Source organism: Poromitra crassiceps (assembly GCF_964638095.1).
Source record: "Poromitra crassiceps genome assembly, chromosome: 23".
Taxonomy (NCBI): domain Eukaryota; kingdom Metazoa; phylum Chordata; class Actinopteri; order Beryciformes; family Melamphaidae; genus Poromitra; species Poromitra crassiceps.
Window position 1 is genome coordinate 19,552,660 of NC_139639.1, and position 27,141 is coordinate 19,579,800.

Here is a 27,141-nt window from a genome sequence, read left to right on the forward strand (position 1 = left end):
AGTTTTCCAGGTTGACCCATGGCCATGTTGGCCCGGGAGTGACAGGGGACAGGCCAGAAAACGGCCCGCTGTAATCCTATATTCACTACATGTCTTAGATTACAAGAAGACATCTGAGATGGGAACAATGTGTTGTTGTTTGTTTGTTTGTCATTCCGTACAATAGGTCACAATCCATGCAAAACAATAATAATTGTGTGCAGTCTGTGAAAATACTAAGAGCCAAGTAAACAGTAGTGGTGTGGTTGTAGCCTAGTCGTAGTTAAAGTGTTCCTCCAATTACGGCAAAGTCCATGCTAATGGATCCCGTGCTTATAACTCACGTTCCAGATGATGGATCATGGGCTTGGCAATATCCTAACACACTTCCCCACTGACTGTATCTGACTCTATTGTTTGAGAGATTGCATCTTTGATTGAGCTACATGTTGACACATCCATCTCTCAAAAAGGGCTATAAGAATTCAATTCAAAAAGTACAAGAAATTACTATGGGTTAGGGTTGGTGCAGAGAAATGTAGTCTGTCATTTCACCCAATGCCCAAATAGTTCCTGTTTTTTATCAAGTTTTTCGGATTTGTCTCCCATTTTCTCCCCAATTGTACTTGGCCAATTCCCCCTGCTGTCCTGGTCATTGCTGGGAAGGGTTGTAGTCGAGCACATGCTTCCTCCGATACATGTGCAGTCTTTTCACCTGACAGTGAGGAGTTTCACCGGAAGGGTGTAGTGCAAGGGATCAAGGATCAAGGATACTTTATTGTCATTCATCAGGCCAAACATAATGAGCGAAATGCAGTACTCAGGTCTCAGAAATAGAACTATTAAGGATTAAGGATAAGTACCTAAAACCAAAACAGCTCTATTAAGTTAGATTAAAATAAATTTAAATGTAATTTGGAGCATGGGAGGATCATGCTATTCCCCCCAGTTCCCCTCCCCCGTGAACAGGCGCCCCAGTCGACCAGAGGCACTAGTGCAGCGACCAGGACTCACACCCCACTGGCTTCCCACCCGCAGACACGGCCAATTGTGTCTGTAGGAACGTCTGACCAAGCCGGAGGTACCGCTGCCGGGAATTGAGCCCGGGCCTCCGCGGTGGTAGACGAGTGCTTTTACTTCTACGCTACCCAGACGCCCCCAGTTACTGTTGCTTTCTGATAGACTGCACAATAAAACTAATGTTGCCAAGCTAAGTACAAGTCCAACCAGGAAGCAGAGTTTTAGCCACAAAGTATCTTTAAATTCCTCAGTGTCGCAACTTCCACAGCTGGAAGATGTGTGTTGATAACGAGGGTGTTTCTCTCTGTGTCCCCAGAACTGCCTGATCAAATGTGACGAGCCCGGCTACACGGCGGTGGTGGGAGACTTTGGCCTGGCAGAGAAGATACCCACTAATGAGTAAGCAGTTCTTCTCTTGACCACGGCTGTCATTAAAGCACTGCTTTAGATAATGAGTGCCAATCCCAGATCCTGTTCAGTGTCAAAAATCATGACTACTTTCACGATCCCATTAATATTGAGGTTGATATCTAGCCTGACTGATCCTCCAGCAGCATTCCTGTCTTCTAATTACTTAAGGTTTACCCAGACAAAACATTTGGGCCAAATATAGCCCCACAAAAATCATTGGGTTTGTTATGATGTTCAGGTTAACTAACATAATACTAATAGATTCCTTTTCTGATGGTTATTTTGTATCTATGTTTTAATTGGCTTAGATATATATATATATATATATATATATATATATATATATATATATATATATATATATATATTAGACTTCAGGTTAATAATATATATATATATATATATATATATATATATATATATATATAAATATATATATATATATATATATATATATATATATATATATATATATATTAACCTGAGGTCTAATTTTATAGTGAGCATCCACCATTAGGCCGTTTGTTGTTGTTGTTTTAGCTGTTCTGCCTCTCACTTGACATCAGTAACAATCCCACTCATTAACTCTTAAGAACCCTGCTGGTCTTCAAAGGCCCAGAGCCGAACATCTGCTGCTGCTAGAGTAAATATCAAGTGGAGCAGTCATGATGAAAGGTGTTGTAATAATATGAATTTAATGGTCACACCATTTTTTTTAACTTAAGGATGTGATTATTCAGCTGTGTGGAGGGATCGTCTACATGTCTATATGTACAGAGGGCTTTTTCTACTTTTTATGAACCAATTTGTAACTCACAGCACTCATCGCTCATTTGATACAGACACATGGCTCATAACTGGTTGCTACACTAACTGAGTTTTGCTTCCCAAATTAAAAGCTTGATAAAGCAATTGGGGCAAGTGTTAACTTGTGACCCAGCTCCATATTGGCTTAAAAGTGTCCCTCCTCTTCCTCATACCAGGCACAGGGTTATTTATTAACACATGGGTCAGGCTGTATCACTGGCATTCTCTACTCAGTGTTTTGATAAGAGGAGGCTACTATCAGTGCAGGGCTTTGCTTCGCTGAAACTGCACTAGCACAACAACTAAGCATGGGGCTTGTTTACCTTCATTACTGAAATGTCTTGAATGGAATGGACAAACTTAGACAAATGATTATCTGTGTGTGTGTGTGTGTGTGTGTGTGTGTGTGTGTGTGTGTGTGATGATTTATGAATAATGCATAGAATGAAGCTGCTCCTAAAATGTGTTTTTCTAATCTAGAGAGTGGCGAGATTTGCCAAAGAAACAGCAAAGCTTCTTTGCCCACAAAGATTTTAAATTCAAAATCTTTTGGGAAAGCCCCTCCTGTTTTAGGCTTCAATACAAAATGGATTGAAATGTACCGTACCGAGTCCACCTAATCTAAATCTAAATCAATCAGAAAGCCGCTGGAGGAGTGAAAGGATCAGAGAGAGATTTACAGTATATTGCATGAAATTCGGTACACAGTACTGTCTCAAATCTTTGCTTTGCGTTTTGAATGGAAGGACGTCAGTCATTCAAAGCCTGGTAAGACTAAAAACTGGACTTTGACACAAAGCATACAAAGAGACTTTCTGTTTCACAAGACAGTAAAGGAATGAACCAGTCTACTTCCTAAAAGATTCAGTCAGAAAAATCATTAAGCCACTAATATTTCTGGAGTTTTCATTATGACGGACCAAAGGTGCCAAAATGTTACTGATAACACCGGTCAGATATTAATCTGAAATCATTAACTAACTTTGTGTGTGTGCTGTCTGTGTGTACAGAGCTGAAGCAGAGAAGCTGTCAGTGGTGGGCTCTCCTTTCTGGATGGCTCCAGAGGTGCTCAGAGACGAACCCTACAATGAGAAGGTAAAGTCACCAACCTTGACCCCTGACCTTTCACCTATGCATTGGTTAATACCAAGCAGTGATATCAGTTCGATTGCTTTAGTAAATTATTTAACTTGGTTAAATGAGATGAAACTTTAATGATACCTGTGGGGAAACTGGATGTAGATAAAACAAAGAATGACCACCTCCCTCCCCCAAAAAAACAAACAAAAAACAACTTTGCAAAGTAACAATCATACGTGTTGAAAGTAAGTATGGATAAGGATACACTATAGCAGTGATACTCAACTGGCGGCCCGCGATGGAATTGCAAAAAAAAAAAAAAAAAAATTACAGTGCACCTGAACGCAACATGCAAGATACCCGCTGAATAAGTGTCCAAATGTTCATGTCATTCTGGTCAATACTCCACTTCTGTTATAGCATTTCAGTCTGGAATATGGAATATCTTTCAATAATCTATGATTTAGCTGCTATATTGTCAAATACCGCCATCTGCTTGCTACCCAGGCACTTCTGTATGTAGCCTACTAACTTAACCTAACTAACTATCCGGTGTGCACAACATTGTCAGACTAAACTCTGGCTGACACCCCAAAAACCTACAATCCGCTACAGAAAAATGTATATTGTTTGTTTATTAACTGGCCCCTGGCCTTCTATCATTTCACGAAAGTGGCCCCCGGGCAAAGCAAGTTGAGTATCCCTGCACTATAGGTTCCCACTGGTCATGGAGTTGATAGATGGAATTTCGGGGAACTTGATCAAATTCGACTGATATTCCCCAAGATTATTTACCAGCTGGATTTGTGCACAGCAAAGCCAGCTGTAGTGGAAAGCAGACTGTTTACCCCTTAAGAAAAACAACATGAACAAGCCAGGAAGGAAGACAAGCACTCCAAGTGAGCTGAAGCATCAATAGCTACAGTATCCACATTACTGGAGTACAGATGGTAGAGCAAACACCAAGATGTCTCCCAATGTGCACATAATGGTGAGCAATGCACATTATCATTATCCGATTACTGGATGGAGATGGAATATGTAGAGGTTGTGCACAATGTGTAGCTTTGCAATATATTAGCTATCGCTGTGTACCATTTGCAGACTCAGATGGAGGTATTATGCAGAATATTAGATTAAAAGTACTAAAAAGGACAAAGAGGGTCTTTGAGCAACATATAAATGGAAAGACTTTGAAAGTGTCCTGTGTCTTGTGTATTTAGGCTGATGTATTCTCCTATGGAATAGTCCTGTGCGAGGTCATCGCGAGGATCCAGGCCGATCCGGACTTCCTCCCCCGCACAGAGGTGACTGCTCATCTCCTGCTCGCCCCACTTCCACCCTGTAACTCCATAATGCTCTTGTCTGTCTGCCTGCATGTTTTCCCTGTCTCCCCCTCGCTATCCCATAATACTCACCGTGCTTAAATTATGTAATGGTTCCAGAGTGCCTAAAATTCGATTCCCGCCTGGGATGCCGAGGGTGTGTTCTCAGTGGGCCTATGGCCCAGGTGGGGTCATCAAAAAGGGCGTGTGGAATTTGCATGTTCTCCCCGGGCTCCCCTGGGGTTTCCTCCTGATAGGAACCCCCCACTAAAAAAAAAACTTGGAAAAAAAAATGCAACCATTTATAATCATTCTTCCATCCAGCAAATGGTTGCCAAGCAACACACAGACGCAGCAACACACAGTGCAGTAATTACAGTGCAGTAATTCTGATGTGAATGTGACGCGGTCACAGGTGTGTTGTTTAGAGTATTTTACAACGGCTTCGAACAATCATAATCAAGGACCGGAACTCTGTTTTTTAAAGTACTACTAGGGAAGCATTAAAGGCCCTCTTGTTTTTCCTTTGGCATAATTTGAGTATGAATTCCAGAAGGATAAGGGCCATTTACATTCTCATCATATTTGACTCTATTTTCTCATCACTTGCATGTGAAATGACACAAGCAGTGTGAGGTAAACGTACTTATTTCAGCCAAACAAATGAGTAGAACGGTGGTTTGTAGCTTTTTAAGTCTTAGTTTTTAAGTCTTAGTTAAACCGTTGTGCATGCATGTTCATTGTCACATACTGTATCCGCCCTTTGCTTCAAAAGCGTGGAATGTGCCCCTTTAAACCAGGCATGGGAGTGCATCCAAGCTGAGCAGGCAGCAAACGTCCTACTCCCAGCCCTCTGCTGGTCCTTGTTAATACTACAGATGAGTGCGCCAAACGTGTGGGAACTCTGCAATCATTTGTCTGACAAGAAGTTGGCTTTGGCAGAGGGGTTATGTCACACATCTGTTGTAGCTCTAACTCTCTCTGTCTCGCTTCCACTCTGAATGGAAAGTATGGATTTCCTGTTTGACATTTCATGTATCCGTAATCTGTTTCACACTCTCTCTCCATCACTCCATCTCTCTCCATCTACGTCTCCGTACCAGGACTTCGGCCTGGACTACCACGCCTTCCAGCACATGGTTGGGGACTGTCCGCCTGACTTCCTCCAGCTGGCCTTCAACTGCTGCAATGTGAGTCCACCACTCTCCTGCCCTGTCAGTCTGTCTTGTGAGTCTTTGCCATTTCAGCTGACTAAGAAAGCTGTGATGCAGTTGGGTAGCAGTTGCTCCTACATGCCCATAACTCCAATCGTTCAACCAATCACCCTGTCCATCCTGTACATGAATTAATCACATCAGTCAGTCCACCCATTCGTTTACAGCTGAATTTGTAGTTTCATTACTTTTCATCATATTTCTATTTTTGTAAAGAAAATATTACCATATCTTTTATCTCCTTAGGCATACAGCAATAGGCCTTGATAACCCTGACTTCCCGTTACATGAAAGGCTTTTATGATAAACCTTTCTCTACTGAAGTGAAGATGACTCCTTTCTTACCCTTTTAGTTTTCATTTCCTCAAATTACTTGTAGGAATAAATGGGTCAATCTGATTATCTGAATACCGTAATCTGGTTTAGTTCTCCACCCAGGGGGTCTTCTATTCCAAAGCTGGATCAGTTCGTTAGCATTTGTTGTTGAGACAAAGGCACACAGATTATTTGATTGTCGAACGCGTGCTTATTTGATTTTCGTTTCTAGTAACAAAGAACAAAAACGGATCCATTTGTTCATTTTTCATTTCTGGTTTAAAGCCAGAAAACGGTAAATGAGCCCGGTTTCTCGTTGTTTCCTTTTTGGTTTGAAACGAAAATCGATTGAGACGAAGGTACACGGATTGTTGTCTTCCCCCAGATGGACCCTAAACTCCGTCCCTCCTTCACGGACATCGTCAGGCGCCTGGAGGAGGTCCTTGCACGACTCAAAGTAGAAGAGGTGGAGCGCGACCGCGTCCCCCTCAGCGGGGACAACGACAAGAAGACAATACCTAAAGGTAGCAAGCACTCTGCAGTGTCTGCACTATTCACACATCCACATGCACTGTGCATTTATAGAGACGTGTGACACCTTGTGATTCTGTGATCTGTTGCATTTCAGTTTCAATTTGACACCCAATAAAACTCTCCTTTTAGCTTAGATACAGAGATGCTTATTCATTCCTTTAACAGCAATGGTAGGAGGGAAAGCAGTAAACCAAGCAGTGTGATAGAAACCTACTTCATAACCTCCTGGCCTCCCTTGCTTTCCACTCTTCTTTGCCAATGCACAGGCTCTGCTTGTACTCTTATCTAGTCAGTCCATTAGCCAGTCAGTATTTCACTTCTAGTTAGCCAGTCAGTCAACCTGTCAGAAACGTCAGCAAATAGCCCTCTCCATTCTCCTCTGCTAAGCCCTGTTCCCATTTTGCAATGCACAGTGTTGATTGCATGTTTGTCCAGTCAGTCAGTCAGTCAGTCAATCAATTGAGAAACTACACTTACCCTGTCCCAACTCCACCAATCAATCATGGCAGGTTTTTACTTCTCTTAAAAGTAAGTCAAACAGTTGGCTCAGCCAGTTCGTCAAGGAGCTAATCCTGTCCCGACCATGATATCCCTAATTCTATTCCTCGCACAATAGCAGGTTGATCAAAGAGCTTATTGCCAACAAAAAAGCTTTTATCTGACATTAGTGTCCATGTCACACTTCAAAGAACAGGAGCACTGACCCGCGCTCTCCGGTCACTGATAATATAAACTTCACCCTGACTTGAGAGGAAAACTGGTCTGAGATCAACATTCCTATTCTGAGATACTTGATCCGTGCCGGCCCAGGTTTCACTTCTAATTTGGTCCAGTGCACCGTCGCCTGCCTGTCTGCTCGTCAAAGCGTCAGGAGGCGGCTTTGTTTTTGTTTAGACCTGCCAAGCAGCTCCCCGCCCTCACAACTACGAGGAGGAAGAGGAGCTGTGACTCCCCACCCTCACAACTACGAGGAGGAAGAGGAGCTGTGACATCACAGCTCCCCGCCCTCACAACTACGAGGAGGAAGAGGAGCTGTGACATCACAGCTCCCCGCCCTCACAACTACGAGGAGGAGGAGCTGTGACATCACAGGATGTGGGTCTTATTTAATGTATACTAGTGATGTGGTTTTTCACATCGGCCGTCATGTTCTAGCTCTAGATGAAGCTGCAAAAGGATATTGAAGACAGCTTTGGCCTCTTGATGCAAGAAATATCTCCTCTAGGATATTATGGCCTGGAATTGTGGCAAACTTTCACTCCTTGTGTGTTGTCCTCTAATGTCTGTTGACCATGATGTCATGGACTCCCTCTGTGTTAGCCTCCTTCATCATCTCTGCCTCTCTGTTTCCCTGATGCTATCAGCATTTCCTGACACCAGACCAACACTAATACTACTCTATTTCTGTTGCATAACAAAAACTCCCCTCCATGTATTTTCTGCATAAGTGAAACAAGTATCTCTCTGTTTTCATCCAGTGAAATAAGTATTACTCTCAGTCATGCAGGAATGCTAGTGACTCTGTCATTAGCACGAGGAGATTTCAGAAGAGGATCAACTAAGATGGTGTTTTCCTTGTTTGTTTGTTTGTTTGTTTTCCCACATGCATCATCAATGGGAACAATTGATTTTTGGGAACACGTGCAGAGCATGTGACCAAATGATAATGCTGCATACTTATGCCTACCCCACACTACAGGATTTTCAAATCCTTGAAGATTATAAAAATCTTGAGAGCCCACACACTACAGGACAGAGAGAGCCGATTTTTTAACATTTCAATCTTGGGACACACACACAATCGCGTCTGTTCAAACGCAACCCCACACACTAGAAGATTATGCCGAAGATTCACCTTGGAAGCAGGGCTCGACGTTAACTTTTAAAATGCCTATTCAGTGTGCGCACCGGGTGTAGTAGTGTCATTTCGTTTTCTAAACAAATTTTATTTTTTGTTTTTATAATGCATTTGCACTGAAAGGATTTGTTTAACTAATATTTGCGCGGACAGCCGCGTCCATTCGGGGTGTAGGCCTACTGTGCACGGCCAGGCGAAAACCGTCTGCACAGGTGTCTTGTGGAGGGGCGCGTCTGCTGATTTGACTCACTTTTCTGTGCGGACACTCGCCGATGCGGGAAGCTGAGACCTAAGCGCTTGTTGTAGGCTACATGCTTTGCAGTATAGCATTTAGTTTTCCGTCCCGTTCAAAGACGCACGGGTATTTCACCTCGATGACAATTTCCTCGTTCTTTGTTTCTGTGCGGGGCTGCGAGCGGACGCGGACCAGATTATTTTGCGAAAAACTGTAATGGAAACGCAGCTACTACTGGCTCTCTGCTCAAGATGCAATCGCCTGTCGGGTTGTAAATATCTAACATGTTAGATATGCCCGATTCACAATCGGGAAGAGGCAGTCTTCCCGATTGTGAATCTTTGAACCCCACACACTACAGGATCATTTGGGAAGATTATCTGCCCGACGCGCTTCAAATCGGGAGCACCCCCAAGAAAATCGGGAGGGGGGAATCTTGGCCATAATCTTGCAAATTATCCTGTAGTGTGGGGTAGGCATAAGTCTGAATCTTAGAAGCCTTTTGCCTGTATGTGTGCTTATGTGTGTATACTATAGCAGAGGTTCTCAAATGTTTTTCAGCCAAGGACCCCTTACAAGATAGAAAATATACCGGGGACCCCCTCATTCTGATTTGTGATTTTGGGCTAAGCTTAATTGTTTCCACGGTAACGTGCTTGACTTTTAATTTGATAGGTTTGTTGTTAGAATGTAATCCATGAACTATTTTAGATTTAAAGCATAAACTATTTTCGTTGAACTATGAAGATTTTGCACAATTTTTTTTATTATTTTTTTATTACATTACATTTACATTACGTCATTTAGCAGACGCTTTTGTTTTGTCCAAAGCGACTTACAATATCACAATTTGTCAACAGTACAGAAAACCACTATGCAACACAATCAATGACAGCCAATATATTTTTGATATACTAGCACCATGTAGGAAGTAGTTTGAGAAGGAATAAGTAACATGTATCATTTTTTTTGTATAAAAAAAAACATTTTTTTTTTTTTACCTGAAAACTTTTCGCGGACCCCCTGGCAAAGTGCCATGGACCCCTGGGGGTCCGCGGACCCCCATTTGAGAACCACTGTACTATAGTATGTTCAAAATTCTTAGGTTGCTAGTTGTTGTTTTTTGCCACACTGCCAATCACACATCTGTGATTGTTTTTTCAGAGCACTTTAATCCCTGTACAGTCAATCTCATCCAAAGCTTTACAAAACATTCGAAAAACAGATATTCAAGGAAATTACAGCTATAGGCTACACAGTATTTAGCCTCTATTGCCACCTAGTGGTTAGATGAGATTATCTACCTAACCTGTTGAACACTATGAACAGGTGTGTGACATTTTTGTATGGCAATTTGGCTGTTTATTTCCTTCCATAAAAAGCTAAGATATAGCTCAACACTTATAATTACTTTTTAGTGAGCTTAGTAATTTGGTGTTGGCAAAACCATGCATATTGAAAAGAGTACAGTTTTAATCCAATGTGTATCACAATCTCTGTGTGTCTTCATTGAAGGTGAGAAGATCCAAGGTATGAAGAGACTGAACCCTCTTGGTCTCCAGGATGTTAAAATCCCGCCCAAATCGCCACGCCCCCGCCGCAACATCTGGCTCAGCCGCAGCCAATCGGACATCTTCTCCCGCAAACCAGGGAGAAAGGTCAACGCCCAGGAGTCATACTACACCCTCCCCGCCTCCCAGCCAGCCGCCAGCACCCCCAAGGTCAACCCGTTCAGCGCCCGCGAGGACCTCTGCGGGGGCAAGATGAAGTTCTACGACGAGCCCAGCCAGGCCGTCTTATCGCACATGTTCGACCTCCACTCGCCGCCGGGGAGCGCGTTCGGCAACCAGCCATCCTTCCAAGGCTACGGGGGGCCCCAGAGCCAACAGGACACGTCCTGCTACTGGCAGCAGCTGCCGGGGAGACAGTGTCGCTCCTTACCGGTGTCCCCCCAGCTCCCCCTCTCCGAGGCCTTCCACCGCGCCACTGCTGCCGTTGGCTCCAATAACAACGGTTCCGCTACCTGTAACTCAACCCAGCTCTCCACAACTCTGCCAGGTGAGCTGTCGGACTGGAACAGATCATGTGTTTATTTGAGAAAAAGTAAAATAAGGGTTTTAAAAGTTAGAAATGTTTGGGTAGTCCTGAAAGCTCTTAAACATACATTATACATCAGTTCTGGTTGAGAAATTTGATTGGACAAGAGGCATTCCATGCGTGCTGATATTCAGTCTTAACAGCACGCGACGCATATCTCTCCACTTAACAGATGTTCTAATGTAACCTTGATGAGGCTGCTTTCACAGCGTCTTTCTGTGCACACTAGTAGGACCAGTGATATGGATACATTTGACCTTAATTATGAACGGTAACAGCCCAAACACACCAGACACGTATCCGACGCTGAAGCAGCGCTGAAGCAACGCCTCGCGTTCGCAGTTTCATTTCGGCCTCTTTGTTAACAGGGAAGCCCGATCACACCAGCCGCAGCGCGTTGCCTTGCGATGCGTGCAGCGAGAGTTTCGGCATCGGGTCTATTTTTGACGCATGATGCGAGCGGCCGCGTGCAGCCAGGCATGAAGTCAATGCAAGTTGTGACCAGCGCGGGGCAAAACAGAGCGCTTCTGGTGTGAATGGCAAGGCTCCTGCTCGATGCTTCTGAGATGCTTCTGGTGTGAACCAAGCATAAGCTGAAATCGTCTGTGCTAACCTAAAGTAGCTAGCTTAGCTAGCTTGTAGTCGGGAAACAGTTTACCTGTGGCTTGGCAACGCTTGGTAATGCAATCCTGAGGGAACTGTTTTTGTTGGCAGAGACAAATAACAAAAATCATCTGTTGTCTTAAATTACTATTATACTATTATTAGTTGATGAATAGCTTTGTCTGTACAACTGTTGTATAAAAGCAATATCACACTGGAGGTTGTGCTGTTGTTACTGTATATCAGATATATATTATCTTGGGGACTCGGCCTCGTGCCCCAGCCGTGCTGATATACAGTACAAACAGCACTCCCTATCATGTGATATGTAAGTATACACCCAGTTCATCAGCCTAGTTTGGGAAGTGAGGCTGCAATAACTAGCATTGGTTGGATAATAAGGTTGTTTCCTTCCTTTGTAGAAAAAAAGAAATACAACGTGATCGAGATCCCACCTTACCAACCCCCCGAGGAGAGAGGAGAGGAGGAGGAGGAGGAGGAGGAGGGGAGGAAGGGTGGAGACAAAGAGGTGACAGAAGATGAGGTGTTTGGGGAGAGCTGGTCTCCTATGGTCCCCAGCAGTGAGAGAGACAGCGGGGAGGCGATGGACTGCTCCAGCAGCCAGGAGGAAGAGGAGGAGGAGGGAGAGAGAGGGGAGGACACATGCCCCATGTATGACCTGACGCATTGCTGCACCACGCAGACCCACATACACACACACGTGGAGGGGGGCAGCACCATGCAGACCCACATACACACACACGTGGAGGGGGGCACGGAGAAGCTCCCCTGTCCCATCCAGCACCAGGCGGATGAGGGCCGCCTCCATCCCCAAGGCGTGAACGGTAGCGTGGGGCAGGAGACGGGCACCCCGACCCCCGCATGTGAGGACATGGAGGCCCTGGGAACTGGCTTTTAAAACCAGAGCATCAGACTGAACACATTTCCAATGTTTTGGAAAACGTAAACAAGAAGAGCGCGCCTGATTCATCTAATCTTGCAAGTGAATGTACCACATGATTTTGAATAAATCAAGTGCGCCTGATGTGTTTGAAATGTAATTATTTTGTCACCTAGGTCTCCGCTTACCACAAATTAACTATGATCAACACAAGGGGCGCTCCGCATATAGAGATTATTTTTATGAAAAGGTTGTTAATATTTAAGATTCTGAGATGTAGATTTTGTTTTTTCCTTTAAGTTTTCTTATATTATAAGTCTTGTCTATGAGGGGTATGGAATCTCCCTTGTGTTTGTGCGTGTGTGTATGTGCGCTCAACAGTGTGTGTGTAGGAAAGTCGAAACTGTTTCTTGATCATTGCCTCGTTGATGCCACCCTACGTGTTTTTTGTTTATTGGAGATGTGCGTTAAACTGATTTTATTTTTTATCCCATTCACCTGATGTGTTGACATGTGGTCAGGAAAATTACAAAACAATGTAAAGGACCATTTCCCCCCCCAACGAGCTCCCAAAAATGAACAGAAAATTGAGAAACGGGGTCAAAGCTATTTCAGATGTATCCTGGAAACATGATGTTACAATGTGACGAAAGCAACAATGATGAACACTGAATCTCCAGAAGGACTTGTACACATTAGTTTACCTAAAAACGTTGCCCTGGATCTCATTGCCTTAATATGCTTTTGGTGCTGAGATGATGGTCTGGTCAGTCAGTGTAACACCCACTACCTTCCCCTTAGATGGCCACGCCCATTTACCGTGGGTCATGAGGCCATAAAATAACCAAGAAAGACCAATTTAAAAAAATATAATAATATTTAACTGACTTGATTCTCGTAATTTGTGTGAAATGCATCGTGAAAGTATACATGCTCCACTACTTTTAACTCTGAATTAACTCAAAAATGAGAACTCCCGCACACTTTCTCCACTTGCAATTAAAGGTTTATTAAACTAAAGAATAACATTTCGGTCGGACACCGTTCATCAGATTCTTCAGAAGAATCTGTGCGGGAGTTCTCATTTTTTAATTTAGTCAGGTTTGCCCATCTCCTGTCGAGTTTAGGGGTGCAAAGGTTTTGCTCCTTCAAACTCTGAATTAACTTAGATTTGCTGTCCTTAGATAACAAGGTGTCAACTTCACTCATCTGAAAACTGAAAATGGACCTCACTTAATAGATTCCATATTTTAGAGTACAATGTGTGTTGGATTTGCTATTTGGTAGCAATCCAGTCACTTGTAGCCAGACTGGTCATTTAATCAGCTACAGAAATAGCAAGTGGTTCCATTTCGAATGACAATTTGAATAGAATGCCTGGTGCTTCAGTTCTTTCAATACAACTGTGCCTGTCTGTGTACTGTAGGGCCTCTTCCAGTCTGTTGTGAGGAAAAGATCCAAGCCATACTGAGAGCTGCTCTGAATAGTTTTGAAGAATGACATTTGAACATGTGAAAATAAAATCTATGAGTTCTCATTCAGTTGTCCTTCCAAAACTAGATTGTACAGTTTGAGAGGTGAACGAAAGGTAGTAAGCTTTTGCTTCAAGTCCTATATACTGTATATATATTTTTTTTTAATTGCATGATACTTTGTCATCCTTCAAATTGAAAACACTTCAGCTCGCAGTAAGGTTCCTTCCTCTTTGTACACATGATTTACTGAGGAAACACTCCCAAATCTGTTTGCTGCAACCATTTGGTCTTGATATGTTCAATGTCTTTGATTCATTGACCTGTAAAGTGCTCCGTCTGCACATCTCAGATGATCGTCTAAGATATTTATTTTGGTACCTTTATTTTTTTTTGTACTGTAGCAAATACCGAAAATAGATTTGCTCAAACACACTGGAAAAGGAAGTGGTGCCGGGCGTAAACTCAGCTGGAGCAGGAGCCTGGCCATTCACACCAGAAGCGCTGTTTTGCGGAAATTAAACTGCCTGCACTTCCAGACGCTTCACCTTGCTTCCGTTTCCAGTGGGTTTGTGCCGTAAGACTTCCTCTTTGATCACCAATGTGTGTTGTCTACATCATGTGCTATACAGAGACGTGGAAAAGGTGAGATTCAAGAGTCGTACCTGTCACAGCTGGGAGGGGCAAGTCTCTTCTTTAATGTGTATTATAATCCATTAGGTCTCTTGGTTTTCAATTCAGTAAGCTTTTCACATGTTCAATGTCCATCAGATTGTTTTCAATGTAGAACAAAATTATCTTTGGTTTGAGGTCCATTTTCTGAGCTTGCAACATGTGTGGCTCTGATCCGCCACTAAGGGCTTCCTTGCTCAGCCCTTGGTACATTCTGCTGGTCCCACTAAAATGGCCCCAGTCTAACTACTTAAATAGGAACTAAATTGCACTTGAAAGATGTCAAAAAATCAGCTTCCTCTCGTCTTATCACTACATTTCTATGCAATACATGTATCTTTTATCATACAGTTTTACATGATAAAGGATCTATTTTGATATTTATGAGAAATGCTTTTTAATGTCTTACTTTGTATAATATTTGTGTAAAAGTTTTGTGTTTACCTGAGATGTTTTTCCTGATCTAATAACAAAGCTTTTCTGGGTTTTTCCCATGTTTGTTCTTTCCTCCCTTATTCTATTCTACTAGGCTTTTTTTTTTTACTGAAATGTGACAGAATGTGTTTAAGCCAAAGCACAGACGGCCTAGAGCAACAACAAAAAAAACCCACAACAATAACTTAGAAAGTCATCCATATTTGCTTCAAAATAAATGTTAAACCTTTGCTTCGAGATTCCTTTTAATTTCCAAACATCCTTTACATCCTGAAGATATCTCAGGTTGGAATCAGCTCTCTGATTTCTGCCTTTGGGAGAAAATTGTTTGTGCCCACAAAAATGTATTGGACTGTCTGTGTCTAATCAAATTCATGTCCATCTCGTTGAACCAAATGGTAATGTTAGGTGTAACAAACAAAACATAAATAACACAAATAATATTCCTACCATACCTAATTTTATCTGAGTTCTTAAGTAAACTGTCATCATTTATAAATAAAACAACGGGTAAGTTTAGGCAACAAAAGCAACTTGGTTGGGGTTATGGTTTGTGTCGGGGATTTGAACCAGGTCTCGAACGGTTCAGCCACTCCCACCCCTTCTCCCTAGTGTGACTTTGACCTACTTAAACCGCAGACTGTTATTACAGCCAAAGCAGCTGGGGGTCACCGCGAGGCAGAGATGCTCACAAGTCATTTTTTGCAAGTCCAAGTCAAGTCTCAAGTCTTTGAGGGGCAAGTCCAAGTCAAGTCTCAAGTCCCTATGGATGAGCGTTCTATCATCTGCTGCATACCATCCGGTCTGCTGAGAATACTGCATAGCGAAAACTAAGGAATTCAAAGCATGTACTGTATTATTCTCACTCCTTATCTATTAGAATACAGTAGCAGCATTGATTAAAGATGACATTAGTAGACATTTCCTTAATGTTAATGCACCGAAAAATAGATTGTTCACAAGTCCCAAACCGTCAAGTTTCAAGTCTTTGAGGACGAGTCTCATCTCAAGTCAAGTCTCAAGTCACTGTGTGTGACTTAAGTTAAGTGTGACTCAAGTCCAAGTCCCCATCTCTGCCGCGAGGCAACAGACGGACAAATGAGCGTATTTTGACGCCCCAGAACTGAGACCGGGTTGGGAATACAGCTAGATGTTTACGATGTAACTAACTGGGTTTTAAAATCCAACTGCTAACATGTAGCATAATGTTACATTCTGATGCCATGATAAAACACTATTATATTTTTTTTTTTTCTAAAATCTAAATTTTATTATATAAAGGAATAGTCAGATAGTCACAATACAGTCTGGAAACACAAATATTTGGAAAATACTACAATCAAAATCCAGCATACTTTTCCATACTTGCGTAGGAACCCTGAACTACCTGAGTTTGTCAGAAAAAGCATTACTGTATCTGCCAAGCAACATGCTGCTGAGATTGGAGGACATTACAGTCCTTTGAACCTCTGCTGTGATCTACTGTACATACTACATACTGTATGTATATTTATTTAAATGCATTTTTTCGGTATCAAATGATAATATAATCTTAAACAAATTAAAGCATTACTTGATGTACCAAAATACATGCTGATTATTAAATGTGTTCTAATGTAGGACAGAGAGAAGACTGAAGCATTGTTTGATAACTCATCTTCAAAATATTTATTTATAAAACCAATTTTGATGCAAAGGTACAATGTAAAGAAAAAAGTATATACAGTAAAATTCATTAATACATAATGAAGATGACTGAAAAAGAGGAATAGTCAATATACAGTAAAATGACTACATTTAAATAGGCCAAGTACTGCTCAAAAGTTTGGACCCACCTGATTTCATGTATGGGATTTTAAAACAAGCCATTTTGATCTGAAGGCTTCTGCTTAAATACATGAAATTAGTTTCTTAGACAAAGATAATTAGTGAAGTCGATCCTATTTACACATTCCTTTCTAATCTAAAATATAATAGTTTTGATTTGTTAAAAGCCTTTTTGGTCGCTGCATAATCCCATTTGTGTTATTTCGTAGTTTGAGCCTTTACTGCTTTTCGAAAATGTGGAAAATTGCATTTTGATTGGTAGTGTAGTTTCTAGAAGGTTTGCACAGTATGATAAATGGTTATAGAGCGGACTGCTGACAAAAACATTCAGTCTGAAGTGAAGAAAAATTATAAATGAACATTGTGGAGAAAAATAATAAAAGGTGTAATTTAAATAAACTCTTAATTCACCATGTGTACGCTGAATTACAGAATTCACAAAGACTGAGTACGTTGACTTAAACATAAGAATCCCAACTCAATTTAAAAATGGTATTGTACAGAATGACACTCTGATCATAAACTATGTGTATGAGCAGTATTCAGATCTGGCTGCATCCCTAACCACAACACTGGCTAGAAGGGTTTGGGTTTCCTCCTGAATGAAGGACTATCATGATGTGTCTCTAGTTTATTGTTCTGTTACTGCTGAACAGTTCAGCTCAACCAGCAGCTCTGCAGATTCCCGCTCCAGCTTGTATGCTACATGTAATTTATTTGTTGTACACAAGGGCTCAGGTGAGGTGACTACTTGAGAAGAGCAAGAGTTAGGTGGTGTTTCTATATATATATATTTTAATGTACAGTGCACTCTTATAGTGATCACTTTGGGACGGGTCAAATTGATCACTATAAGCGGATGATCATTATAGACGTTTATCTTTATTTCTCATGCAGATTACCATCTAATTGACATTTGTATATTTATTACATGAATACAGTACATATAAAGTAATGAAACAGACAGCTTTGCTATTTACTGAATGTTATTGATGTTAAAAATCCATAGACACACAGACAGACACGGAGTTCATGTCTCAAAGTGGCTAGAGACGCCGCAATATCTCCATATACAGACAGACATGCACCAAGTATTGCTGCTGTATCTCGTCTCGTTGGCTCATTTTGGGCAGTTTGTAAGTAAAAAATAACAAAATTACTGTACTCCCCCCCCCCCCCCCATTGTTCTCAGATGTGACATGGCCCAAAATGATCACTGTAAGCGAGTATTGATCACTATAAGTGAATTGTTTAAACAGCATGTGTATAGGAATGATTCGGGACCAAGCTTTTTGATCAATATAAGCGGTTGATCACTAGAACAGTGATCACTATAAGCGGACTCCACTGTATTTTACTGGCTCATTTCGTGATGCAGCCTACACTTGCATAAGTGTAGGCTTATTATTCTCAATAATGCAGAAAAAAAAAGGTCTTAGGCCTACATGGGTTACATGTTTAAAGGAACACGCGAACATTTTTGGGAGATTCGCCTATTTGCCATATTCCCGATAGTAAGATGAGAATGCCCTTCTCTCCTCTGTGCGTGCAGTATAAAGTGTGTTGCATCCCTCCTGCTAGTCAGCTTAGCAGCTGAATGGTAGTGAACGGTACACCAGCCTACCCCTGTTCAGTCACCAAAAATACACATTCCAACAGCGCCTAAACACGTGTGTGTACAGTACATGTGGTACTGTACACATCAACAAAAGTAAGTAACGTTAGTTGCCATGGTGCTTTTGAGGCGCAGTGTGCAGATCACTGTTCCAGGCGTCCATGTTTGGAAAGAAGTTCCGGCTATGTATTTACTTTAAAAATGACCGGTTCCTTATAATTTGTATTAATTCACAGCGCGGTGAGTACATTAGTCACAACATGTACATGTGAGCGTTTTGTTGCTGTTGGAATGTGTATCTTTGGTGACTGAATGGGGGGAAGGCTGGTGTAGCGTTCACTACCATTCAGCTGCTAAGCCCACAAGCAGGAGGGGTGCAACATACTTTATACTGCATGCACAGAGAAAGGCATCTACATTCTTGCTATCGGGAATATGGCAAATAGGCGAATCTCCCAAAATATTGGTGTGTTCCTTTAAGGTTTTTTTGTTATTAATTGGGGGGAAATTACATAACTGGAACAAACGCCGCAAACATCCCATAGCCAGCTACTTTTGCAGTGTAGCTGGCTACTCATATATATGGGGAACCCCCTGGTTCCCCCTGCTATTGCTATGCAAATTGCGTACAGTTGTGCAGGTCTGCCTGTTGCTGCACTCACCATAACACTTATGGTTTTTGACCAGTGACATCTGACTAAAACTTCTTCCACAAACACTGCAACTGAAGCATTTTGTGGGGATGCGTTTCTCCGCTGTGTGGATATACATCATGTGTGCCTTCACATGACTCTTCTGAGCAAACGTTTTACCACAAACCGAGCAAGTAAATGGTTTCTCCCCGGTATGGATTTTCATGTGTCTTCGCATTGATTGACTCGCATTAAAACTTTTGTTACACATTGGACAGCTGAAAGGCTTTTCCCCTGTATGAATTCTCATGTGTGCACTTAACGATTCACTCCTGGTGAATTTTTGACCACAAACTGAGCAACGAAATGGTTTCTCCCCTGTGTGGACTCTCGTGTGTCTATTCAAGTCTCCTTTATCAAAAAACCTTTTACCACAGTAGGAGCAACTAAATGGTTTCTCCCCTGTATGGATTCTCTTGTGTGCCCTCAAGTGTACTATATGACGAAAACTTTTACCACAGGCTAAGCAACTAAATGGCCTCTCACCAGTAGAGACGGAAGTATTGCAAACACTAGTTGGTTGTAAATGACTAGTTGGATCTAAGTTCCTGGCTGCTGTTTTCATCTGATTAGTTGAACTGCTGGCTAGAGGGTATGTCTCTCTCTTCTCCTCAGCTTGGCTTTGATGAAGCTGTGAGGGCTGAGGTTTATCTTCATCATCATCATCATTCTTCACAGGGACAAGAGTGAATGGGAACTTGGTGATATCAGCCTCCTCCAGCCCTTGAAGCTGCTCTCCCTCTTGACTGGTCCAGAGTTCCTCCTGTTCCTCTTTCATATGTGGGGGCTCTGGGTCCTCCTGGTCCAGACTGGGACTCCAGTACCACTGCTCAGGTTCTGTCTCTCTAAATGGTTTCTCTCTTGTGTGGATTCTCATGTGTATATTCAATGCTGCTTGATAAACAAAGCTTGTACCACAAACTGAGCAAATACAGCGTGTCTCCCTGGTCTGAGAACTCCTCTCACATACAAGGACTTCATTGTTTTTCTGTGAGGCTAAACCTGACTGAGGTTCCCTAGTTTCCTTCCAATCATCACTGTCATCAGTGTCAGGTTCAGAAGAGTCTGGAGTCTTGTCATCACTAGTTCGTTGTAAATTAGCTGGATCTAAGTTCGTGGCTGGTTCTGATATGCCACAGTCCTCTCCATCAGCTTCTGTTTTCATCTGTTCAGTTGAGCTGCTGGCTAGAGAATCTGCCTCTCTGTTCTCCTCAGTTTGGCTTTGATGAAGCTGTGAGGACTGAGGTTTCTCTTCCTCATATTCACTCTTCACAGGGACAGCAGTGAATGGGAACTTGGTGATATTAGCCTCCCCCAGGACTTGAAGCTGCTCTTCCTCCTGACTGATCCAGAGTTCCTCCTGTTCCTCTTTAATGTGTGGCGGCCCCGAGTCCTCCTGGTCCAGACTGGGGTTCCAGTCCAGCAGCTGCTGGACATATGGAGGGAAGACTGAAATACACACAAGCACATTAAGGAAGAGCGTCACTATTCTGCCTCAGGAGTCTGTGTCAGGAGTCTGTCTCTGGGTGGGGGGCGATGTTGCACAGGCTAGGAGATGTAGATGTGTCTATTGCAAGCTCCTATAACGTCTACTAAGGTAAGATGAGTTTCATGCCCAACATGGGATTCCAAAAGAAGATGTTATTCCAGCCTTCAGTCAAAGCTGATTGAATTACACCTGAGGGATAGGTCCTAGAGACAAAATCCATCAAATGGGGGGCCAATGTGTACCACATTTCCCCTTGGGATGAACTTGGGATGAATAAAGTACTCTATCTTCTATATGAAGAAGTTTGAGAATCACTGAGTTAGTTAACAAGAATAACCCCAGAAGTAGATGAGTTCCCCTTCACAAGCGTAAAACTAGTAAAAGCTTTGGGGTGGACAGAAAGGAAGGAACCAACAAAGATAAACTTTGAAAGTTTACTACTTTCATTTACTACAATTACAGGTTCATCTTCAACCTACTGGATTCCTTATTTTGACTTGAATAGCCCCCCGAAAGAAAGAAATATGGTTTTATTTTGAAATGTGACCGGAAGTCATTCCTCTTATTGTGGATGATTTAATTAGGCTGGTCACTGTCAGGTATGCGTGACTAACCTGCTGTGTGCTGGTTCACTTCGGGTTTCAACACGACATCGAGCAGTATCCCCTGGCGGCGGATCTCCTGCTCTGACCGGTGAACTTTGTCTTCGTACTCCGCCACGGTTCTCTCAATTAGCCCGAAAATCTCCTGCGCAGCCGCCGCCAGCCGCGCGATGAGGAGCGCTCTCAGCTCCAGGGTTCCTTTTCCTTTCTCCACCAGCAGCAGAAGGTCTTCAGCAGCGGCGCACATCCGCTCCTGTACACACACCCTCAGCAGCTGCACGGCCCCGCCACACATTTTAGTCCTTTTCTGCTTTAGCCCGTTTAGCTTTCCGCCAAACAAACACAGCCAGTGCGACAGGAAATAGCCGTTGACTGACTTCCGCGTCAGCGTAGTTCGTGTTTGTTGAGAGAAGCGGTAAGAACAGAGCGCGCCTCCTGCCGGCCTGGAGGGGCACGAGATGATTCAACTTTAGAATCAAACAGAAATGAAAAAAATACCTTTTCGCCTTTTCAACAGATTCCAATACTCAATTAGGCAAAATTAGGCATATATTTTAAAACAGAGATAATCCTCTAATAAAATTGCCTAGGTGGACGGGCGGGCCGGTCTCATGCCCAGGCGGTGTCTCTGTGAAGTTTGTAGCTTTCAAAAACCATAAAAGCTACAACTCCACTTTGGAGTTTTAGCACTGGAGTTGTAGCATTTTGGAATCATCACCTGACAACATGGTGACGCTATAATGTTTTTTCCCCCATTGTGGTCTATTTAACCATCTATCCTATTGAGACAAAGTAATTATGTTGTATTACATAATATAGACATATTATGCCCTGGTTATTATTGCCTGGCAAGACTTTCTGTCAATTTGTCATTCCCTTATGCTGCCATCATGTTTGGGGATAAATTACCTTTTTATGAAATACCATACCCCAGAATTGTGTGGCTATAAATGGATGTACACATATGAATGCATTTTTTGTTTCATTGCATTCCCAAATAAAACATTATACATTACATTCCACATAAATTCCTAACGTTTTAAGTATTTTGTGATTAATCATGTTTGTTTTTGTTTTAAATCTGATGCTGTTCGTGCAAGTGTGTTTGTGTGTCCATGTGATGTATTACAAAAACAGTGCTATTGTCCTCCATGCAAACCTGAGGCTGCCCGATTCTGCTGCAGATAAGGGATGGCTTGTGTGATATCATGGCCTGTTTGTACCAGGGGTAGAAATGGCAGTAAGTGTACCATAGATACAATTTTTAAGTTTAATATTGTCTGTTGCATGACAACAGTCTTTTTTCAGTTTGACTTAAACCCCTTTTAGATTGGGCAAAAATCCCACTAATATCGACACACTACTGGCACAAACTTGGACAAACTACTGGTGTACTCTGTGCTTCAGTTACAATTAAATGCAAGAGTGCTCGACCTACTTGTTTGGTGTAGATCAGACTTCTTCCACAGGAAACTTCAACATAATTAAATGCCAAAGGATAGGGGAGGGATAACCTTGTGTCACCAGGCTCAGAGCCTGGTATCTGTTACTGCTCACTTGGTCTTCCGGTCTGAGATCTGCTGCTAGATCTGGCAGATCTACTGCAGTGTTATCATTCTATTGTTATTTGATTTTGTTTTAGTTCATTTTATTTTTGTGGATTATCTATATAGCAAGATATCTCGCACATTGCCATTTATTTACTATGACGCCTGTTTTCAGAGCAGAATTGTTTTTTGGAGCACGGACTGTTTCCGTATCCACCGGATCTGCAATTGCTGTATCCGCTTTTTACCAGATGTCAGGCTTTTAGCCCCGGACTAGGGGAGGTTGGAGAACTTGTCTCCAGTCCAGGATATCACTTCTTTTGCCCTTTTTTTTTTTTAAGCGGGGGGTTCCTATCTAGGGCAAACCCCAGGGGAGCACGGGGAGAACATGCAATCTCCACACAGAAAGGCCCTTTTTGATGACCCCACCTGGGCCTTAGGCACTGAGGACATGGGAATGAGGACACACCCTCAGCGTCGCAGGCGGGAATCAAACCCAGGACCTTCTTGCTGTGAGGCGACAGCGCTACCACTGCCCAGAGTATCACTTTTAATGAGATCACAAACCAGACGAAAATTAGCATTACTTTGGGATGTGGCAGAAACTACACATCTTAGGTGCCCCATGAATGATGGACAAAGTAAAGGCCAAAGGAGCTCAGTAAGTAACAATGTAAAGTATATCAGTGTTTAACAGCTATTATGTCCAAAATAATAGATTACACCCATTGCAAGACAATATCAAAACCATGAATCTGTACAATAGGGGTGGGAGTCCCCACGATATATGATCACGATACTTATGTCACGATACAATATAATTGTGATTTTAAAAATATTGTGATTTAATACATTTTTTTCAACTGAAATTATGTCCCCAAAGGACAAAAACTTTGTCAACATCTGTTTTATCTAATAGGCTAGTTACCAGTCTGTTCATCTCACTTCAATCATTTTTAATGCAGCAAAATGGGATTATCAAGCACTGTCCAACACTGTCATAAAACAGTCAGAAATGTTGCATGCACTTGATAAATTATATAATAAAATATCACGATACTTGGCATTGGTGTGATACGATTGCCACACAAAACATCGCAATACTATGCTGTATTGATCCCCCCACACCCCTACTGTACAATCACTCATCTTAAAGGGGCACTGTAAATATTTAGTTCAAACGAATTAAGAGAATGCACATCATCCAACAGACTTTTTCCAATCGGTGCTGGTATCACAAGGAAAACTTCAGGAACAGACTTTATTCAAACATCCCCCATTAAGTGGGCTTGGATGCCCTGGAATACTATCTGAAACACAGACCCGACAATATGTCCCCTAGTGCCACACATGTTAAGGAACTGGCTTCACTAGTCCTCACAAATGAAACAAAACAAAAATCATTCAGAAACGTGGGTCACAACAAATCGCTTCAGAATCGTCGGTCACTAGTGATTGGTTCGGGGAAATATTAGACTGAATAATGGCGTGGGAATGATGGCCATTCAGTCTGAATATCAGGCTATACTAAGGGCAAAATACAATGAGAAAGCATGGTTTAAAGAAAAGTTTTGTGAACCTGAAAAGTTGTCCAGGAGGAAATGTGTACTATTAAGTATTATGTTAATTTGAAACTGCTCTACGCCTGAAATCAGGCATGGTTCCTGAGAACTTTAAGCCCTGGAAAAGGGTTTGGGTTTCCTCCTGAATGACGGACTATCATGTGCCCAGTTTATTGTTCTGTTACTGCTGAACAGTTCAGCTCAACCAGCTCTGCAGCTTTACCTGCTGCTGCTCTCAGCACAACACTTATGGGTTTTGACCAATGACTTCTGACTAAAACTTCTCCCACAAACACTGCAACCGAACGGTTTCTCGCCTGTGTGGACTCTCATGTGCGTTTTCAGATTTCCAGTTTCACAAAAACTTTTACCACAGACTGAGCAACAAAATGGTTTCTCCCCCGTATGGATTCTAATGTGTTTCTTCAGATTACCTTTTTCAATAAATTGTTTGCCACAAACTGAGCAACTAAATGGTTTCTCCCCAGTATGGCTCCTCATATGTCTCACCAATGCCCCCCTCAAACAAAAACTTTTGGCACAAAACGAGCAGCTGAAAGGTTTTTCGCCTGTATGAATCCTCATGTGTGAACTTAACGGCCCATTATGCCTGAATCTTTTACCACAAAATGGGCAAATAAACTGTTTCTCCCCAGCATGAGATCTTTTACGACTTACACAGATATTGTTTATCTGTGAGTCTAAACCTGTCTTGCGTTGCCTAATCTCCTTCCCATCATCGTTACAGTTTTCAGTCTCAGATTCAGAAGAGTCTGAAGTTTTGGCAGCAGTTGGTTGTAAATGACTAGCTGGATCTAAGTTGCTGGCTGGTTTTGATACTCCACAGTCCTCTCCATCTTCTGTTTTCATCTGTTCAGTTGAGCTGCTGGCTAGAGGCTCTGCCTCTCTGTTCTCCTCAGTTTGGCTTTGATGAAGCTGTGAGGACTGAGGTTTATCTTCATCATCATCATCGTCATCGTCATCATCCTTCACAGGGACAGGAGTGAATGGGAACTTGGTGATATCAGCGTCCCCCAGCCCGTGAAGCTGCTCTCCCTCCTGACTGGTCCATAGTTCCTCCTGTTCCTCTTTAATGTGTGGGGGCTCTGGGTCCTCCTGGTCCAGACTGGGACTCCAGTACCACTGCTCAGGGGGAACCTCTTCTTCGCTGACCAACGGCTGTGGAACAACTAAATGACAAGAAAAACCATACAAACATTAATCATTGATTTAGCCTATAACTTTAACAACTCTTCTGTTAACTAAGTTATCAAAACATCAAAACATGGTGAAGCCGCGTTCTCCCACTATGCCTCTCATAACTGGAACAAACTCCCTGAACACATTAGATCTGCCCCTACTCTGCCTATTTTTAAATCCAAGCTAAAGACCTTTATGTTTACTCTTGCTTTTAACTGCTACTAAACTACTGCCTCTCTCGGCCTGTAATTAAAAAAAAAGATTCCTGTACATTTCCAACAAATGGACTGTGCATGTAATAATAATACTGAAGACTGCCTTGTAACTTATTTAAAACAGAAATAAGGTTTCATGTTTGTTAATTTGAGTATATATTTTAACTAAAACTGTCGGCTGTGTTTTTTATGTGTTTTTTATATGTGCATTGCTTTGCTGCTTGTTTTTTCGATTATTTTTTTGTAAAGCACCTTGAATTGCCTTTGTGTATGAAAGGTGCTATATAAATAAATTTGACTTGACTTGACTTAAGTTAAATAAACTAAAGCAAGATGTGTAATAACAAAATAACCTAATAATAGTTTTAAAAATCGATTTCACAGATATAGCCTAGTTTCAGCCCATAATATTTATTAGAATGATTCCAATAAACATTTTTATTTTTGTTGTTTTTTTATTCCCCGATTTCCCCCCATTTCGTGATGTGACAAACTGAACTAGGTTTTTTATTTTGAAGGCCATATCGCTTCACCTCCGGTGTCTACTAGTCTGACTTGCAGCGGCTGTGGGAAGCTACTGTTAGCTTGTCGCTAATGCTGCTGTGTTCTCAACATGAGGCTACAGCAGCGATACAGCCGCTGCTTTCAACCAGAGTGGGCGGCGTGATCAGATCAGTGGAGTAAGTATAATGTAAGAAAAACCTTCCACAAACCTGCTTTGTTGATCTTGATCTCAGGCTTCAGAACATCTTCCAGCAACCTGCGTTGGCGATCAATCTCTGCCTCGTACTCGGCTATCGTTCTTTCAAACAGCCCAAATATCTCTTCAACAGCCGTTATTTTAAACAGCCCAAATATGTCTTCAACAGCTGCAGTTAGTCGCTGCTTCACCACAACTCTCAGCTGATGGACTGAAAACATTTTCACACCACGAAGTGAGTGAGAGACGATAAACACGACCCTGCTCTGCTCAGTCTTCTTCTTTTACCTTCCGGGTGGCCAACAACTTGTCAGTGCTTTGTCGCCACCAACTGGACAGGAGTCAGAATCTTTGAATGTGAAACAAACAAATCACTTTGTAACATGGACAGAGCTTTTTAAAACATTGAAAATGGATGTCCCGATCAATGTTACATTATTTGATTCCGTTTTATCAGTTTACCAGCAACTTCTGCTCCGACTTCATGACTTCTCTTCTACTACCATCACTGATCACATCATGGAGTGCTCGAGTGACATCACTCAGCGCACAATTTGCTCAACTTTGCATGTGATGTCATAGACATTGTGATATCGCAATTGCTCGAGTGACCATCACTGATGACATCATCGATGGATGATGTCATCAGTGACATCAGCGTGTCACTGTGGGACAAAAATTGCAGACAGAGAAACAGACGGACAGAACCCACTTACTAAATTTTAGATAAAGAA

The 27,141-nt window shown here is 42.1% G+C and overlaps 2 protein-coding genes across 2 annotated transcripts in view; one reads left to right on the forward strand and one right to left on the reverse strand.

Moving 5' to 3' along the window:
• Positions 1 to 15,048, forward strand: part of tesk2 (testis associated actin remodelling kinase 2) — a 48,729-nt gene extending 33,681 nt beyond the window's left edge. Inside the window, exons 7-13 of the mRNA XM_083659043.1 lie at positions 1,316 to 1,398; positions 3,228 to 3,312; positions 4,521 to 4,604; positions 5,726 to 5,812; positions 6,537 to 6,675; positions 10,294 to 10,836; positions 11,901 to 15,048. Of these exons, the coding sequence (XP_083515169.1) occupies positions 1,316 to 1,398; positions 3,228 to 3,312; positions 4,521 to 4,604; positions 5,726 to 5,812; positions 6,537 to 6,675; positions 10,294 to 10,836; positions 11,901 to 12,397 (1,518 nt within the window). The 3' untranslated portion in view covers positions 12,398 to 15,048. The remainder of the gene's footprint in view (positions 1 to 1,315; positions 1,399 to 3,227; positions 3,313 to 4,520; positions 4,605 to 5,725; positions 5,813 to 6,536; positions 6,676 to 10,293; positions 10,837 to 11,900) is intronic.
• Positions 15,049 to 20,462: 5,414 nt separating this feature from the next.
• LOC310796811 (uncharacterized protein) lies at positions 20,463 to 26,628 on the reverse strand (the record flags this gene model as incomplete). The annotated part of the gene is made up of 4 exons (XM_083659045.1): positions 20,463 to 20,521; positions 21,196 to 21,626; positions 25,014 to 25,482; positions 26,421 to 26,628. 4 exons carry the CDS (start codon positions 26,626 to 26,628, stop codon positions 20,463 to 20,465), a joined length of 1,167 nt encoding a protein of 388 aa, XP_083515171.1.
• Positions 26,629 to 27,141: the final 513 nt, after the last annotated feature.